The 19240-nt window shown below is 36.3% G+C and overlaps 1 protein-coding gene across 1 annotated transcript in view; it reads right to left on the bottom strand.

The window, feature by feature from the left end:
• Nucleotides 1-3838: 3838 nt before the first annotated feature.
• Nucleotides 3839-19240, bottom strand: part of LOC133199693 (uncharacterized) — a 59211-nt gene continuing 43809 nt past the window's right edge. The window contains exons 28-40 of the mRNA XM_061335563.1: nucleotides 18423-18739; nucleotides 17053-17210; nucleotides 11880-12053; nucleotides 11335-11559; nucleotides 11127-11238; nucleotides 10754-10944; nucleotides 9590-9740; nucleotides 8639-8798; nucleotides 8024-8349; nucleotides 6211-6391; nucleotides 5147-5303; nucleotides 4298-4474; nucleotides 3839-4177 (exon numbers count right to left, since the gene is read on the bottom strand). Of these exons, the coding sequence (XP_061191547.1) occupies nucleotides 4037-4177; nucleotides 4298-4474; nucleotides 5147-5303; nucleotides 6211-6391; nucleotides 8024-8349; nucleotides 8639-8798; nucleotides 9590-9740; nucleotides 10754-10944; nucleotides 11127-11238; nucleotides 11335-11559; nucleotides 11880-12053; nucleotides 17053-17210; nucleotides 18423-18739 (2470 nt within the window). The 3' untranslated portion in view covers nucleotides 3839-4036. The remainder of the gene's footprint in view (nucleotides 4178-4297; nucleotides 4475-5146; nucleotides 5304-6210; nucleotides 6392-8023; nucleotides 8350-8638; nucleotides 8799-9589; nucleotides 9741-10753; nucleotides 10945-11126; nucleotides 11239-11334; nucleotides 11560-11879; nucleotides 12054-17052; nucleotides 17211-18422; nucleotides 18740-19240) is intronic.

Genomic DNA, 19240 nt, shown 5'->3' with positions numbered 1-19240 from the left:
AACCTAAGAGTAATAGTACAGAGAAGAACTGTGTACTTCTGAATTTAATGACCTTGTTTCTGGGTCAACACATACCTATTGCACCCCCAACACCAACCCAACCCCCTCCCCCAATGGAGACAAGACTTAATTTCAAAAATACAGGGAACCCTGTATTTCCATTAACCCTATAGACTTTGTGTGTGTATGTGTGTGTTTGTGTGTGTGTGTGGGGGGGGGGGGGGGGGGGGGCTATGATGTTTTACCATTAAGAAGCAAGTACTTCTAGGGGAAACAAACAACCCAATCCTACTTGCACTATATTCTTATGATCTTCCCTTATAGATTTGCCTCATACAAGACCATTTGTTTCAATAAACTTATGACTCTTTACCAAAAAAGAAAGAAAGAAAAGAGGCCCAAAGGGACTGGTTACCTGAGTATAATGTAACACTGTCAAAGGATCCAAAGATTGAATACAAGGGGCCGCATCGCTCACCTGAGCACTGTGGCTAGGAAACAAGCAAAAATCAGTTTAGTATTGAAAAGCTTAAATGCAAAAGAGGTTCCGACCTACCCCTAAATGGGAGGGTAGGGGTATGATTTGAACAAAATTGAATCTACACTAACTAAGGATACTTACATATTTTTTGACTGTGACTTTTTTTTCACTATAAGTTTGAACTTTCATTGTGGCCCCACCCTACCCCCAAGTGTCATGATTTGAACAAATTTGAATCTACACTATCTGAGGATGCTTCCAAATAAATATGACCAATCATGGCTTTGGTGTTCTTGAGAAGAAGATTTTTAAAGATTTTTCCTATATATTCCTATGTAAAACTTTGTCCATTGTGGCCCCACCCTACCCCTGGGGGTCATGATTTGAACAAACTTGAATCTACACCACCTGAGGATGCTTTCACATTAATATGACCAATTATAGCTTTGCTGTTCTTGAGAAGAAGATTTTTGAAGATTTTCCTATATACTCCTATGTAAAACTTTGATCATCCACTGTGGCCCCACACTACTCCAGGGGGTCATGAATTTAACAAATTTTAATCTAAATCACCTGAAGATGCTTTCACATTAATATGACCAATCATTGCTTTGCTTTTCTTGAGAAGAAGATTTTTAAAGATTTTTCCTATATATACCTATGTAAAACTTCGATCGTCCACTGTGGCCCCACCCTATCCTCAGGGTCATGATTTTAAGAAACTTGAATCTATACTATCTGACAATGATTCCACATGACTTTTATCTTTTCTGGTTTAGTGGTTCTTGAGAAGAAGATTTTTAAAGGATGTTATTGATTTTTCACTAATTCTTAATTATCCCCCCTTGGAGGAGGGTGTGGCCCTTCATTTGAACAAACTTGAATTCCCTTCAACCAAGGATACTCTGTGCCAAGTTTGGTTGAAATTGGCCCAGTAGTTCTGGAGAAGAAGATGAAAATGTGAAAAGTTTACAAAGACATCAGACAAATTTTGATCAGAAAAGCTCACTTGAGCCTTCGGCTCAGGTGAGCTAATAAAATAAAACAAAATAAGCTGATAAATGAAGCTATGTTGCCCAAAAGCAAGAGAAATAGGATGGTCAGGGATCAGCAAAACAATTTATTTATTGCTCAAAGTTAGTCTTAAAGTTGATCTACTTTTTTGCCCCCATTTGTCACCATCCCCATGCTGATTAAATAAAACAATAGTTCTTGAGCAATATTAGTAAACCAATGTCATTCCCTCTCACATTGGCCTAACTTAGTCTTTGAAGAACATTTAATGTACAAATGCAAGATATTTTTGTACTGTTTTTATTTATTTACTATTTACAAGTCTACCTGACCATTAAAAACTATGAAAGTACTTTTTGTATTAGTTATTAAATATTCTTGTATAATTCTGTTTTTCAATTGACCTTTCAATTACATTATTTACAATGTAAATTATCATAGGTGAATAGCAAAGGGGAATAACTTCTTTCTGTAGAATACAAATTAATAAATTCACCAAGTGGTGCAGAATTTTAACAATCTGGTAACAATGCCCAGGAGCATAGAAGAAGATTTTCAAAGAAATAATGCATTTTCATTAGATTCAACAAAGTCCCACCCTAACACCAGAGCCCCTGACCCAGGGGCCAAGAAATTCACAATTCATGAGGCACCCTTGCTCATCATAACCATTCACTTAGTATGTTTGCTAATTATCCATGGGCAGAGAATAAGAGTTTCAAAGAAATAATGCAGTTTTACTATATATTCAAGAGTCCCACCCTAACACCAAAACTCCTGAACCCATGAATATCAAACTTTTTGAAAAGATATCCTTGTTCATCACAACCATGTAATTAGTTTGACTGCCTAAACACCCAGGGGCAGAGAAGAAGATTTTCAAAGAAATAATGCATTTTCACTATATATTCAACATCTCCCCCACCTGGACCTGAGCCCTGGGGCCACCAATTTCACAATTTGGGAAGGGGCATCCTTGCTCATCATAACCATGCACTTAGTTTATCTGCTAAATACACAGGAGCAAAGAAGATTTTCAAAGAATTAATGCAATTTCACTATATAGTCAATACAGCCCCACCCTTACATCAAAACCCCTTACCCAGGGGTCATGAAATTCACAATTTTGGAAGAGACACTCTTGCTCATCTTAACTTTGCACTTGGTTGTTCAATACCCAATAGCAGAGAAGAAGAATTTCACAGAAATAATGCACTTTCACTATATAATCAACAGAACCCCATCCCCTCCCATAGAACCCTGACCCTGGGGCCACAAATTTCATAATTTTGGAAGAGGCAATCTATTAACAATAGAGACCCACCCTAAGACCAAAACCCCTGACCCAGAGGCCATGAAATTCATAATTTTGGAAGAGACTCCCTTGCTCATCATAACTATGCACTTAGTTTATCTGCAAAATACCCAGGAGCAGAGAAGATTTTCAAAGAAATAATGCAGTTTCACTAAGTATTCAATAGAGCCCCCCCCCCCCCCCCCCAACTGAACTCTTGCCCCTGGGGCCACAAATTTCACAAATTTGGAAGAGGCACTCTTGATCACCATAACCATACACTTAGTTTATCTGATAAATATCTAGGAGCAGAGAAGAAGATTTTCAAAGAAATGCATTTTCACTACATAATCAATACAGCCCCACCCTAACACCAGAGCCCCTGATCCAGAGGCCATGAAATTCACATTTTTTGTAGAGGCACCCTTGCTGATCATAATTATATACTTGGTTTATTTGCTTAAGAAGATATTCAAGAAATAATGCACTTTCTCTGTATAATCAATAGAGCCACCCCCCCCCCTTTCCTGTAGAACCCCTCACCCTGGGGCCACAAATTTCACAAGTTTTAAAGAGGCACCCTTGATCACCATAACCATGCACTTACTTTATCTGCTTTACATACAGGGGGAGAGAAGACAATTTTTAAAGAATTTATACATTTTCACTATATGGTCATTAGAGCCCCATCCTAACTCCAGAACCTCTAACCTTGGGGCCATGAATTTTAAAATTTTGGTAGAGAGCTCAATGCTTATTACAATCATGACAACAGTTTGACTGATTGATGTCCAGGAGTAAAGAAGAAGATTTTTAAAGATAGCATTAATTTTGATGATTTTAGCCTCAGGGACCATGATATTCAAAATTTTTATTCCCCTTCACTCATAGATGTTCTGTGCCAAAATTGGTTGGAAATGGTTCAGCAGTTCCAGAGAAGAAGCTGAAAATGTTCAAATATTAACGAACAACAACAGATGAAAACAGATAGCAATAGATCACCTGAGTGATCAGGTGACCTAAAAAGGAAAAACAAAGGAAAATGTGAATTGATATTACAAGCAAACTTGTATTAGATAAACTGATAAACTTTTGTGAGCTTTCAACTATTACTCTACAATCATGTTATACATCATACATATCAATTTTTCCAAAAGATAAGAGATAGTTTTGAATACTTTTTATGACATACACACAACCATGTTAGTTTGAAAATACCCAGTATAAATTTCAAGGTCAAGGTTCATTCACTCGCATTGACTGTTATTTGAAATTTCTTCGTACAGATATTGTACCAGAGCATCAATTTCCTTTCTGTCTTTTTGGATGATTGCTTGAATTTTAAAAAGTGCTCCTGATGTGTCTTCCAAAAGTTTCATGGCCTCACCCTAAAAAGAGCAAAAGAAAAATTCAAGAAGACCAAAATTGTGTCCTCAAAATTTTGCCCAAATGTCACTTTAGTTATCGGCCCGTTGTTTTTTACAAGCATGTATAGAATCAGGACTTGCCTTTGGGAAAGACAGTGGTTTGAATCTGTCAGATGGGTACATGATGGCTCGATTGTCCCAGCTGATCCCTATTACTTTGTTTTTCAGTCTTTGATATACAGTTGCAAGGTATAGAGTAATCTTGCTGCGTTCCAACAAAATCTTCATATCTTCAGAGCTGGTGGAATCTAAGATATCCTGTTTAAGACACCATTATTTTCTCAAAAATATAGGGAGCTTCCAGAAAAATTGCATTGTTAAGAATGATTCTTTGGTTATAAAAATTCCTTTTTTGTTGTTGTTGTATAATTACAAGATACTAGTATTTAGTATATTACAATGTTACAATGAAACATCATATAGCAAAGTCCTTGAGGCCTGTAGATCAACTTCACTACATCCATTCATTATATCCATGTAACAGATTTGTATAACTTAAATAAAAGCAAATTCACAAATACGTTGCTTCTGATTACCAAACATACTCAAAATATTAAATTAAAAAACCAATCTTGGAGAACTAGAATGTCCCTTTAATAAAATTTCTTTTATAAATGTTTATAAAAAAAATTACATATTTAAATTTTAGGACCCTAAAAATGTGTTATAAAAGATGTTGATTTTTTGTTATTTCTATTTTTGACCTCTGAGGGACACAAAATTAACTTGTTATATCAGTAAATTTGTTAGACCAGGGTTCATCATAACTGAATATTTTATAGGAATTGTTAAGAATGTTGCTTGGAACCCAACAAACATCACTATCATCTGTAAATTTGCTATATCTATGTTTGTACAAAAGTTTTACTGTACTCTAAACCTGCAGATTGTAAAAGCAATATTTGACCAAGTGCTTGGTTGTGTACTAACCAGTACTGGAGAAAGCAATAGTAGGACTTTATGGCTGTGTATTCTGTAGGGGTAGGAAGCTGCCACAGGTAAAATTAGAGCTGCTTGTGACTCTCTCTCTCTCCCACAAACCTGCTTCAACGTAGTGTCATTGATAGACTTCACCTCCATAAAGTATCTACAATCACATGTGTTCAACTTCCGAATGACTGCCAATCTTATTAAAATTCAATCTTAATTGTTCCCTTTTTCAAAAGTATCTGACTTGTAAAAGAAAAGAAGAAATTAAATTTTAATTAGCATGTGTCAAGCTGAAATGAGTTTCCATTTTTTGAAAAAACTGCTTTTTGATTGTCATTATTCAAGAGTTTTTGAAATCTTTTGAAATATTCTTGTATTGAAATTATCAAAACATAATGTAATACAAGAAATATTTTCCTAAAACTTTTGTTTTGTAAATTTGAGGTTAGGAAGGATAATTTAAGGTTAAAAAACTCTGACATTGTGGGAATGCTATCAGCAGGATGTATCCATATATAAAGTTGTATTCAAGAAAGCTACAAAGTGTTGACAAAAGTGAGTGGCAAAATACAAATGAAGAAAATAAATGGAGACCATATTGAAAGTCAATATCAAAAAATTTTGATATAGATTATTTGCCTTCATCAATATGTATCCACTTACATGTATGATGTTGCTGAAAATACTCATGAAAACACTTTCTTAAAAACTGAGCTATTTTCAAACAAGAGATGATTGTGAAACACTTATTCCCCCCCCCCCCCCCCCAATAATTGGAATTTTTCTATGTTCAAGGGGCAAAACTCTGTCAAAAATTGCTCAATCGTACCCAAAACATAACTTGACTTAGATATTTTTATGATAAATCTACCAAATTTCATTTCAGTATGTGCAACCTCTGCGAAGAAAATGAACAGAAACTACTAGTGGATTGACTGACTCACAGACAGCAGCAAAGCAATATGCCCTCCCTTCTTTGAAGGGGGACATAAAAATCAGAAAAAAATAAGGTCAATATCATAGGGAAAGGTTGAGGTTTGAAGCTTTTGGTGCTTTGAGCTTACTGAGAGGGTTTTGTTGTGTCCTTACTGCCGTAGATCAGAACACCGATTTGTGTGTCTTTAAACCTCCTCTGTATGGACTGGATCAGCTCTATAAGTACAGAATCTAAATCCTCCATACCATCTAATGTCTCCGGAACAACCAGGACAATATCTACTGGTGTGGCACTAGGGTCAGAGTTCACTGTAGAATTGTAAATGGAAAACAGTCCAACCATAGGGCTCTAATATTGATGGACATATAAATTAATAATGTACCAGTGTCATATATTATACATGTATTGAACCCCACAATATTTTGAACCTGGTTTGAAATATCACTCCAAGATATTGAACTCCCTGTTAAATAATGAACCTAGGGTTCAAAATATTTTAGCCATATTTTGATCCCCTTACTAAGGAGAGGGGTGGGTGGGTGGGGGGGGGGGTCAAAATATTATGCTATGACATACTGCACCCCATTAGACTTACATGTAGTTAAGAGGAGGGGGTTCAAGATATTATGGTTGCAAAAGATTGACCACCTCTACATTTAATTTCTTTTCATTGGGAGTTGAGGTTGGGGGTTCAGGACAATATGGCTGTAAAGCTTTACCCTTATTTTTTTTTAAGGGGATGGGTGTCAAGATATAATGGCTGTGAAATATTGCCCCCCCCCCCCAAAAAAAAAGTAGGCTTTCATAGTTAGAAGTTCAAGACATGGTAGTGAAATATTGACCCCTCTACATTTGGGGGGGGGGGGGGGGGGGGGGGGGGGTAAGCATATTATGGATGCAATATATTGAACCCCCATTAGAATTCAAAAGTTGGGAAATAGTGATCATCCTAGAGATTTTTTTTAACAGGTGGAGGTTGGTTTGTGTGTTTAAGTTATTATGGCTGCAAAATATATAACTCCCTACAGGTTTATTATGCAAAAAACTCTAATATGGGGTTAAATAATATTCACAGCCATATCTTGAATCCCTCTCCTCTTAACTTTAAAACTCTTATGGGGTTTCATTATTTCATGTCATAACATCTTGATCCCCTCTCCCCATTTCAATAAAATCAAAATGAAGAGGAGTCTATTTCCCAACCATACCTTGAACCTCTCCTCTTAACCATAAAAAATTAATAGTGATTCAGTAATTCAGAGCCATTATATCTTGAACCCCCTTCTCTTAACTATAAAAATTTAAGAAGGGTTCAATATTTTTCAGCCTGAACTTGAATCCCCCTCCTCTTAACTATAAAACTCTAATGGGGATTCAATATTTCACAGTCACATTATCTTCCATCAACACCACCCTTTCTTACCGAAAAAAATAAAGGTGTAAAGACGGTCAATATATCATGTCCATAATATCCTGAAATACCCCCCCCCCCCCAAAAAAAAAAACCTCTTAAGGAGGGTCAATATTTCTCAATCATAATATCTTTAATCCCCTGGCCCTCGTTTAAGTAACAATAGTTTAATGGGTGTTGAATATTTTGAGCCTCCAACCCCTTCTAATTCACCCCCCCCCTAAAAAAATGGTAATTGGGGGGAGTATGCTGTTGTAAAAAATTGAACCCAGGGTCAATATTTTATAACCATTATATTTTGAATCATTGGATCAATTTTTTTTTTTGTGGGGGGGGGGGGGGGGGGGGGAGTATTGCAACCCAGGTTCAAAATATTATGCAATATATTGAATCCGTGTTCAATGTTTTTTGGGGGGTCAAAATATTACCCTATACCGACATGCATTCAATGACTGCCTAATTTCTGAAATCTTAGTTAATAAGAATTTTTGACAACCTGATTTCAGTGGTTAGTCAACAGATAACTTACAGGTGTGAATATATTGCTGAGTGACATTCTGCATTTTTTCTTCTTGATGACAGTACTTGGGTCCACCAAGAGCAAAAGCTGGGAGGAATTGACTGAGTTTCTGTAATATCACTCCCTCAGGATCTCTCCAGTCTGTTCCCTTCTGAGAGTCCGGATTTCCAAGCAGACCCAGTGTCTCATTTCTAAACTCAGGCGACAGCTCCACATGGCATTCATTTTGGAGAATATGGAAGGTTAGGTTAATGCCGTGATTTGTTCCAATATTTATGGTGTGGTTGTTCGGTCTGGTTATTTGTATGTCTTTTTGAGCAGGTGGTAGCATCTTACTGGTGAAACAATACAAAATGTATACATGTATTTCCTGATCAGACTAAAGAGTGCATGTATCTTTTATTCTTAAACAATCTTTACTGAATTGAAAAAATATTTAATAACTTTTTTATTTAACAGACAACTCTAGGACTGATGGATACTGAGTATGCAGATGTTGTCATCATCCTAAGACATTTAATAATGATCTTACTGGATTATTTTAAAATTGAATGTATAGAATACCTAATTATGATATAATTTTTATAAATAGTTTGCAGATGCTTATATTAATCTCTGTCTTACGCTGGAACATCACAATCTCCATGGAATAATCTCCCCTTGTTGTCCACAGTAACAAAACTGTCCACGGTAAACAGAGAAATTTCACTGATAGACATGATAACAGCAAACCTTCCACGGTGGAAATCAGCTGTTAACAGGTGTTTACATTCCAGTTTGTTCTCTGAAATGTAAAATTAGGCTCCTCTACTGACCTTATAAAATCATTAATAAATCATCTCATAAAATACAGAAACAAGTCAGGAAAGACAATCTAGAGGCTCTTATACAAGATTCTGAATCCACACAAATGTCATGTCATAATGCTCATTTATTTAGCTAAATATGTGGACTGTTAAGGAGATTGTAGTAGTATAATTGGGAAGTACAAGTATAAATGTCTCAAATAGGAATGTTTTCTTAAGGAAAAAAGTATGGGTGCTCCATACAGGATACCCTCAGTTAAGTTTAATGAACTTTTTTTCATTTATGAATTAAAATATACATGTCTAAGTCATAATACTAATGTTTCAAATGGTAAAAACCTAAGAAATATCTATATGCATAACTTCTTGGAGTTTGTCTGCAAATCAAGATTACCGGTACAATTTATTGTATCTACAAATTACATTAAATATCAGGTATGTTAAAACAAAAAATCATCACAAACTACTGTATACAGGGAAAATTTCGCCCCCGTTTTATTTTAGCCCCTTTCACCCTACACACAAGTGGGCGAATTTAAAACGGGGCGAATTCAAAAATCACAGTATAATTTGTTAAACAGAATTGTGACTGGGCGAATTTAAAACGGGGCAAAATTGTTTGCAAGTATGAAAGGGCGAAAATAACCCTGTATACAGTAATATATTTTACCACACTGTTTCAACAAAGGAGACTATAAATATAATAGTTCTATTTTATTTGCTTGGGAATAAATACTGATAATTCAAGTCTGTGAAACCTGTACAGTACCTGGAATTTCAAATGATTTTCTATCAAACGTTGTGATTTGTCTGAACCCTTTTATGATGGCTTTATGGTTTGAAGGCTGTGAAGGTTTCCTTCTCTTTAGTACAGATAACACATTAGACAGGTACCTCTGACCAATTGTTTCCTTCCAATACTAATAATACAAATAATATGGTTATAACAACAGGAATAATAAAACTGGCATGTATCAAGAATTTACATGTATAATATAATTCCACAATCATACATTGACAAAAGGTTTTAAAATTTTCCTTCATCCAATATTTTAATTGGTTTCCATCAGACCAATGACCCACTGACCTGAAAAATACATAGGGTTCAACTACATGTACTAGTTTTGACTTACATGCTAAATCACTTTCATGCAATCTGATAGGTCTTGTCACAAGTAATGCACACGTGAAAAAATATCAAAGCCCCGTCTCTTCTGGAGAAAAAGTTATGACCAAAGTTAAAAGTATTGATAAGTAGGTAAAACTTCAAGGTCACGTGGTCAAAAAACAGTACATTTGGAAAGGTCTTGTCACAGGTAATGCACTTGTCAAATATGAACACCCTATCTTCTCTCATTCAAGTTATCACCAATGTTAAAATTTTTGAAAAGTAGGTCAATCATCCAGGTCAAGGTCTTGGGATCAAAAATCATAAAAATATTAAGTTTTTGTCACAGGTAATGCACATGTCAAATATGAATGCTATATCTTCTCTCATTTAAAAGAAATCATGAAAGTTAACATTTTTCACAAGTAGGTCAAACTTCAAAGGCAAAGTCATGGGGTCAAAAATCATACTAAATTTGGAAAGTTCTTGTCATAGGTAATGTACATGTGAAATAGGACAGCCCTACCTTTTCTCATTCAAATGTTATGTTAAGGTTCATCGACACTCTGAATAAATTTCTATTATTCCTGTCTTTTTTGTCCAATTTTGCCTCGAAAGCTATACTATAATTGTTTTTTATTTCATTTGTAAAACACATTTCTTTTGGAAAATCATTAGAGTTAAAGCAGCATTTTATATGAGTGAGCAGAGGGTTTATGAACCTTAAAGCTACTGTGACAGACAGACTGAAAGACAGACAGACAAAACAGATTTAATTTCCCCTTGCTTTTATGAAAGCGGGGACAAAAATACATTTCAACTCACTAGAAATGTTTTAATCTTGAAGGGGAATGGCTGTACCCAGACTAGTTTGCCCTCCTTTAAGATCTCAATGATCTTCCTCTTCAAGCTGTTTGTGATCCCTACCATAAGGCCAGGGGGGTTCTGGAGTGAATGTCCAGTTATCTTTAGCAATTCAGCAATGTACACATCCAAGTGCCAAATAAATGCTGATCCTTAATTAAAAATAGAAATCAGAAAAAAAAAAGTTTAATAATACTTCAGGATATTTACTAAGGTGATCAATTTTCTCTCAAGTTCATTACATAGAGATTCCTGTTGATAAATTTTGGTTCATTAACATACACATTTGTCCTGTGATATTCATTGATATATAATATTTTCTAAAGTACTTTACCTGTTTTATTCTTAGAAATCAGTTTAGACTTTATTGTACTTCTAATTGGCCTAGTAAGAGGTATAGCTTGCAGAAATGGCTCCAGATGATTCTTGTAAAAAGTATTCACTGTCTATATAAAAAGCAATCATTCTTAAATTGTAGTATGTTACTCAATTAGCAAGAACAATTATTTTTAAAGAATTCAATCAGAAAAGTCCTTAATTACCATGTTCAAAAAAGGAATTTCTTTTCCTGGGAATGTCTTTCTAAGATTAGTCATCATTGTTTTGCTTGCTGAAATGAAAGCCTGTCCCACAAGGTGTACAGATGACCTGATGGCCCTCAATTGATGGGGTAGATTTGTTTTATCTGTGGGCCAGGACAGGTTGTTTGTGATCTGGGTAGACCCAGTCACTTCACTCACCAAAGTCAAGACATCGCTCACATTGGACTGTATAAAAAGCAAGGAAAAAAAATTTCAATGAAATCAAAGGTTTCAACAAGTATAAGTTTTTTAAGGTATGAATCCCAAGTGAAGACTGGTCCATTCTTTCATATAATAATTTATCACATCTGAAAGCTTATTAAGGCCAGAGTAAAAAGGAGACTTAAATATTTACATTTATACATGTACACTACTATATGGATTTAAATGAGAAATGTCAATTCATCATTTGATCTCACCACAAGTATATATCACCATAACACAATTTTCTGATGGCAAAGGCATTATATGATTTCTTTTTATTATATTAAAGAAAGTTCATTTACCTGAACTTCTGAAGTCAGTGTTACATTCATGAGTTTGGGCATAACAAACTGGACATTCATTACATAGTTTTTGTTCCCTTTGGAAAATTTACCCTGGATACCAAGTTGTCCATCCATTCGATAACCAAATTGCCAATCAATACCAAATGTCATATCCAAAGGAATAAAAGAGATCTGCAAAACAAGAGGTCCAGGGGCCACATCGCTCACCTGAGCACTTTGGCTAGGAAAAAATAACAAATAATGACAAATAATGGCTCTGTTCTTAAGAAGAAAATTTTGATTGATATATCCTTTGTATTCCTTTGTATGATCCCTTGTTATGGCCCCTCTATTCTCCAGGGGATCATGATTTGTACAATTTGAATCTACATTACCTGATGATGCTTCCATTTAAATATGACTAATCATAGCTTTGCTGTTCTTGAGAAGAAGATTTTTAAAGATGTTACCTATATATTCCTATGTAAAACTTTGATCACCCATTGTGGCCCCACCCTACCCCTGGGGGTCATGATTTGAACAAACTTGAATCTACACTACCTGAGGATGCTTCCATATAAATATGACCAATCATGGCTTTGCTGTTATTGAGGAAGATTTTTAAAGATTTTTCCTATGTTTTCTTATGTAAAACTTTGATAGCCTTGTGGCCCCACCCTACCCCCCGGGGGTCATAACTGGAACAAATTTGAATCTACACTAACTGAGAAGGCTTCCATATAAATATGACCCATCATGGGTTTGCTGTTCTTAAGAAGAAGATTTTTAAAGAATTTTCCTATATATTCCTATGTAAAACTTTGAATGCCCATTGTGACCCCACCCTACCCCCGGGGGTCATGACTGGAACAAACTTGAATCTACACCAGACTTGTCGAAATCCGTCGGTCCTGTCGGCAAGGCCGGTAAAAATTTGTCTGGACCGACAACTTTTAAGAAAACGTCGGTCCAAATGACCGTTTGAAAAAATCGAACGTGATGCAAATTTAATAAAGGTCGGGATCGGGATGCCTAGCTGAAGGTCACAAACACAGAAAAAAATGGCCGTGTACGCGGCGCGTTGACGATAGCCAATTAAATTTGTTATAGCAAAGTCATAAAACGTGTCATTTATGTCTTTTATTAAAGACTTTCTATCCCAAGGAAGGAAACTTGTAAGATTGAAGGCTGTTGAAAATAATCCAGGGCATTTTGGTGCTGTTATTCATACGACTTTCACAGCGTCAAAATAAGGTACATGTATCTGGTCTGACAAAACTTTGACTGGTCCGACAGAACATTTGACTTTGTCAGACCAAATGTCTGACAATGATTTTAAAATTTCGACAAGTCTGCTACACTAACTGAGGAGGCTTCCATATAAATATAACCCATCATGGCTTTGGTGTTCTTGAGAAGAAGATTTTTAAAGATTTTTCCTATGTATTCCTATGTAAAACTGATCCCCCATTGTGGCCCCACCCTACCCCTGGGGGTCATGATTTGAACAAACTTGAATCTACAATACCTGAGGATGCTTCCAGATAAGTTTCATATCTTCAAGCACAGTGGTTTTTGAGAAGATTTTTAAATGATGCCATTAATTTTTCATGAATTCATAATTATCTCCCCTTGGAAGAAGGCGTGGCCTTTCATTTGAACAAACTTGATTCCCCTTTACCCAAGGATACTTTGTGGCAAGTTTGGTTGAAATTGGCCCAGTGGTTCTTGAGAAGAAGATGAAAATGTGAAAAGTTTATGACAACGACAACGACGACTACTACAACAACGACAGACAAAGGACAAATTTCAATCAGAAAAGTTCACTTGAGCCTTTGGCTCAGGTGAGCTAATAATAATTGATTTAAACCTAATTCACACAATTTAATGTTGATCACACAAGAGTTGCCATTTTATTTAATGCTCCTTTATTTCAAACCATAGTTTGTTTGTATATATATGTATATACATGTATATTGTACTCCGAAAATCTCCTGCGTATCATACATTTCCACAAATGTTTCTTTCCTTGTAATCTCTGCATACTTATTACTACATGCTAAATTAATTGAATCTGTGATTAGATATTACCTAAGTTTCTGATAACCTTACTTTCAACATTTTCAGTGCTTACTTTACATTCAATGTCTCAACTCTGTTTCCTTTCCACAGTCACACCTTTACACACCTTGATTCTCCTCCTCTGCTTCCTTAGTTTCCACAGTCACACCTTTACATACCTGAGTCTCCCCCTCTGCTTCCTTAATTTCCACAGTCACATCTTTACATACCTGAGTCTCCCCCTCTGCTTCCTTAGTTTCCGCAGTCACACCTTTACATATCTGAATCTCCCCTCTGTTTCCTTAGTTTCCACAGTCACACCTTTATAATACCCAAGTCTCCCCTCTGCTTCCTTAGTTTTCACAGTCACACCTTTACATACCTGAGTCTCCCCTCTGTTTCCTTAGTTTCCACAGTCACACCTTTATAATACCTGAGTCTCCCCTCTGCTTCCTTAGTTTCCACAGTCACACCTTTATAATACCTGAGTCTCCCCTCTGCTTCCTTAGTTTTCACAGTCACACTTTTATAATACCTGAGTCTCTCCTCTGCTTCCTTAGTTTTCACAGTCACACCTTTACATACCTGAGTCTCCCCCTCTGCTTCCTTAGTTTCCGCAGTCACACCTTTACATATCTGAGTCTCCCCTCTGTTTCCTTAGTTTCCACAGTCACACCTTTATAATACCCAAGTCTCCCCTCTGTTTCCTTAGTTTTCACAGTCACACCTTTACATACCTGAGTCTCCCCTCTGTTTCCTTAGTTTCCACAGTCACACCTTTACATACCTGAGTCATCCCTCTGTTTCCTTAGTTTCCACAGTCACACCTTTACATACCTGAGTCTCCCCTCTGCTTCCTTAGTTTCCACAGTCACACCTTTACACACCTAAGTCTCCCCTCTGCTTCCTTAGTTTCCACAGTCACACCTTTACATACCTGAGTCTCCCCCTCTGCTTCCTTAGTTTCCACAGTCACACCTTTATAATACCTGAGTCTCCCCTCTGCTTCCTTAGTTTCCACAGTCATACCTTTACATACCTGAGTCTCCCCCTTTGCTTCCTTAGTTTCCACAGTCACACCTTTCTAATACCCGAGTCTCCCCTCTGCTTCCTTAGTTTTCACAGTCACACTTTTATAATACCCAAGTCTCCCCTCTGCTTCCTTAGTTTTCACAGTCACACCTTTACATACCTGAGTCTCCCCTCTGCTTCCTTAGTTTTCACAGTCACACCTTTACATACCCAAGTCTCCCCTCTGCTTTCTTAGTTTTCATAGTCACACCTTTACATACCTGAGTCTCCCCTCTGCTTCCTTAGTTTCCACAGTCACACCTTTACATACCTGAGTCTCCCCTCTGCTTCCTTAGTTTCCACAGTCACACCTTTACATGCCTGAGTCTCCCCTCTGCTTCCTTAGTTTCCGCAGTCACACCTTTACATATCTGAGTCTCCCCTCTGTTTCCTTAGTTTCCACAGTCACACCTTTATAATACCTGAGTCTCCCCTCTGTTTCCTTAGTTTCCACAGTCACACCTTTACATACCTGAGTCTCCCCTCTGTTTCCTTAGTTTCCACAGTCACACCTTTAAATACCTGAGTCATCCCTCTGTTTCCTTAGTTTCCACAGTCACACCTTTACATACCTGAGTCTCCCCTCTGTTTCCTTAGTTTCCACAGTCACACCTTTACATACCTGAGTCACCCCTCTGCTTCCTTAGTTTCCACAGTCACACCTTTACATACCTGTCTCCCCTCTTCTTCTTTAGTTTCCACAGTCACACCTTTACATACCTGTCTCCCCTCTGTTTCATTAGTTTCCACAGTCACACCTTCACATCATTAGTTATCCAGGTCCAATCAATGGTGTACGGGGATTTACCTCGGGTGTTATTCCATACACTCTGAGGCCAAAGGCAGAAGTGTGTATGGAATACAACCGGGGTAAATCCCCATACACCCTTGGACCTGGATAACGAATTTATTTCCTTTGTACCCAAATAAATTCTTTGTAAACAAGTACAATCAACTGTGTTTCAAGCTATCAATTAGATTTACTACATCCTACAATGCACCGCTACATCATATTATTTGCTTTTTATCATAGTGAAACTATGCATTGTGACGTCTCGTTTTTTTACCCCCGGCTCAAGTCGGGTGTACAGAAATTTACACCCAACTTTGTAACCTATCAAAGCTTGTGTGACAAGCTATATAGGTGATAAACCCTAATACTCCTCCCTTTGCTTCATTAGTTTCCATAGTCACACCTTTACATACCCTGATTCTCCCCTCTGCTTCATTTATTCTCAAAATCTTCTCTGCCTACCTCACATTCAACAACTTCAACTCTGCTCACTTTACTTTCAACTGTGCATACTCAGGTTTACTGGTTAATTCACATTCAACAGCTTCACCCCTGCTTACTTTACTATAAACAGTTCCTACTCTATCTAAGCCTTACCCCTGTTAACTTAATTTTAAACAATTCCTACTCTATCTTAGTCTCACCCCTCCTTACTTCGTTTTAAACAGTTCCTACCATATCTAAGCCTCACCCCTGCTTACTTTACTTTAAACAGTTCCTACTCTATCTAAGCCTCACCCCTGCTTACTTTACTATAAACGGTTCCTACTGTACATAAGCTTCACCCCTGTTTACTTTACTTTAAACAGTTCCTACTCTATCTAAGCCTCACCCCTGCTTACTTTACTATAAACGGTTCCTACTGTACATAAGCTTCACCCCTGTTTACTTTACTTTAAACAGTTCCTACTCTATCTAAGCCTCATCCCTGCTTACTTTACTATAAACGGTTCCTACTGTACATAAGCTTCACCCCTGTTTACTTTACTTTAAACAGTTCCTACCATATCTAAGCCTCACCCCTGCTTACTTTACTATAAACGGTTCCTACTGTACATAAGCTTCACCCCTGTTTACTTTTCTTTAAACAGTTCCTACCATATCTAAGCCTCACCCCTGCTTACTTTACTATAAACGGTTCCTACTGTACATAAGCTTCACCCCTGCTTACTTTACTATAAACGGTTCCTACTGTACATAAGCTTCACCCCTGCTTACTTTACTATAAACAGTTCCTACTCTACCTAGAGTCCCAGTTCTGCTTACCTTGCTTTGAATAGTTCCACTGTGATTGAAGAATGCTTCAGAATTATTCAATATGATTCTAATATTGTGTCTGGCTGTCCAATATGAGTTGGAGTATCCTAAGAGAATATCCACAATGTATTTCGGATAGCCACCAGTTTTATTAAGAATTATAGTATCTGTAATAAGTTGGAATCATTGATCATTAAGAAAAAAAATACCAATTATGATTAATGTATTTCAATACTGTGTATTACATGTATATATGTCCATTTATTGAAAGACATTTAAAATAAATGAAGGAGTCAAACAAACATGTTTTGGAAATTCTACTTACACACTAAATTGTCCTGATGGAACCAATACTCCCAGAGGACAAGGGAAAAAAATGCTCACTTTAAAATAGCTTTAGAAAGAGCCCTGCCATTTTGTCAAACAATTATAATTCAAATTCCCATGGCCTGAATCATATGGAATGTACAAACAGTCTGAATGTTGTAACACCTCAAAAACAATGCTTGTGTTGAGAATGAAAATTCATCTACAGCCCAAGTCACAAAATAAACAACTTCTCAGACCATGACTTTATACTATACCTCCTACAAAAAGTCTTATCTTTTAGAATTTTAAATTACAGTCAAATTCAACTGTTAACCTCCAAAACATGCACCATTTATATAATGTTGTGAACAAGAATGTTACACTTCAAACCCAATGACCTTGAACTTGTCCAAATGACTATGGTGTATTGTTGTTACACACCCTTTAGGTACAAGCATCCTTTGGGCTTAGTAAAATCTTCTCATGTTTTTTTTTCCACATCAAAGTTATAGCTATAGCAAGAATTCTATACTTCTACAACTGGTGAAATTGATCTTGAGTTTCTCCAAATTACACTGGTTATGGTCAGGACATACCCTTTAGTCACAAGCACCCTTTGTCTCAGTTTAAGCTTCTACTATTTTTATATTTTAAAGTTGTGGCTAAAACAATAATTTGATACATATGTACACTGTGATCTTGACCTTGTCCAAAATGACCTTGGTAATTTTGACAAATCCATCTGAATACCAGATGCTCAAGTTCAAATAATATTTATTAATTCTAAAGGTTTTTTTTTAAATATTGAGTAGTTTCAAAGATCATTTTTAAACAATAGAAAATGTCTACAGACAGATGGACATGGTGATTCCAATATATCCCCCCCCCCCAACAAAAAAAAAACTTTGTTTGTACGGGCATAACAAACATGGCATCACACCAAGATATGGAAGTTTTTTTTTATTTGTTTGTTTTGTATTTCTTTCTGTAAATAATTATTTAAACAATTGACACATGATGTCAATGGTTGCTAAAAATGACTATAAGTTGTCCAGAAAATGATACTTTACTATCGGTCTGATAGTCCAGGAACTTCCATGGAGTAACTTGGTGAGCTTTGAATAGCACTGTGACAGTCTTGTTTTTCTTCTTTTGTTCTTGTTGCTTCCATTCTTGTTGTTTCAGTAAGATCTTTTTGGACATGTTGAAATTCCAACTGGGTTGCACAGTATTTGTAATATTTAAGGATGAACTTAATTCACAATCCTTAAAATAAATTTGTTTGGCAAACAAGTTGATATCTGCAGTAACTGATGCATCTAAATCTTCTCTGGATACATCAAATTCCTTCTGTCTTCCATACAATAAACTTGAATTAAACCAATGCCTACAAATTTCAAAATTGTATCCTTCTTTCAACAGTTTAATAAGTATTCTTTGTGTTTGATAAATATTATCTATCTCAAAAATAAATTTAATATCAAATATCAGAGATGTCTCCAAGAAAGCCAGCACTGCTTAACAGTATAGTCAGACCTTGTTTTTCAAACTCAGTGGGGGTGTGAGAAAACTGAAATATCTGAGGATTCAAGATATTGGGGGTTGCCATAAAAAAGTATCTGGGATTTTCAACTCACTTGACAAAAGCATGGTATTTGAGATATAGATGACTGACATACTGAAGTTCAACTGTAGTTACTGTATATAATTCTGTGCTAGGCATTGACCACACAACTCCCCCTCTCTCTGAGTAGAGAGACCTGACTTATGGACTTAAGGGTTGATCTCATCACATATCTATTATCGATAAATCCACCCACCATCATCCTGTTATCATTACATATGATTTTGACAATTTGAAGACTTGTATTCTTATGTAAAAGATATT

This window comes from Saccostrea echinata, unplaced genomic scaffold (genome assembly GCF_033153115.1).
Source record: "Saccostrea echinata isolate AGI-Se365-2 ecotype Australia unplaced genomic scaffold, CSIRO_AGI_Sech_v1 ptg000034l, whole genome shotgun sequence".
Classification (NCBI taxonomy): Eukaryota; Metazoa; Mollusca; class Bivalvia; order Ostreida; family Ostreidae; genus Saccostrea; species Saccostrea echinata.
The sequence above is the reverse complement of the archived record's forward strand: the minus strand, read 5'-3'. Positions and strand labels throughout refer to the sequence as shown.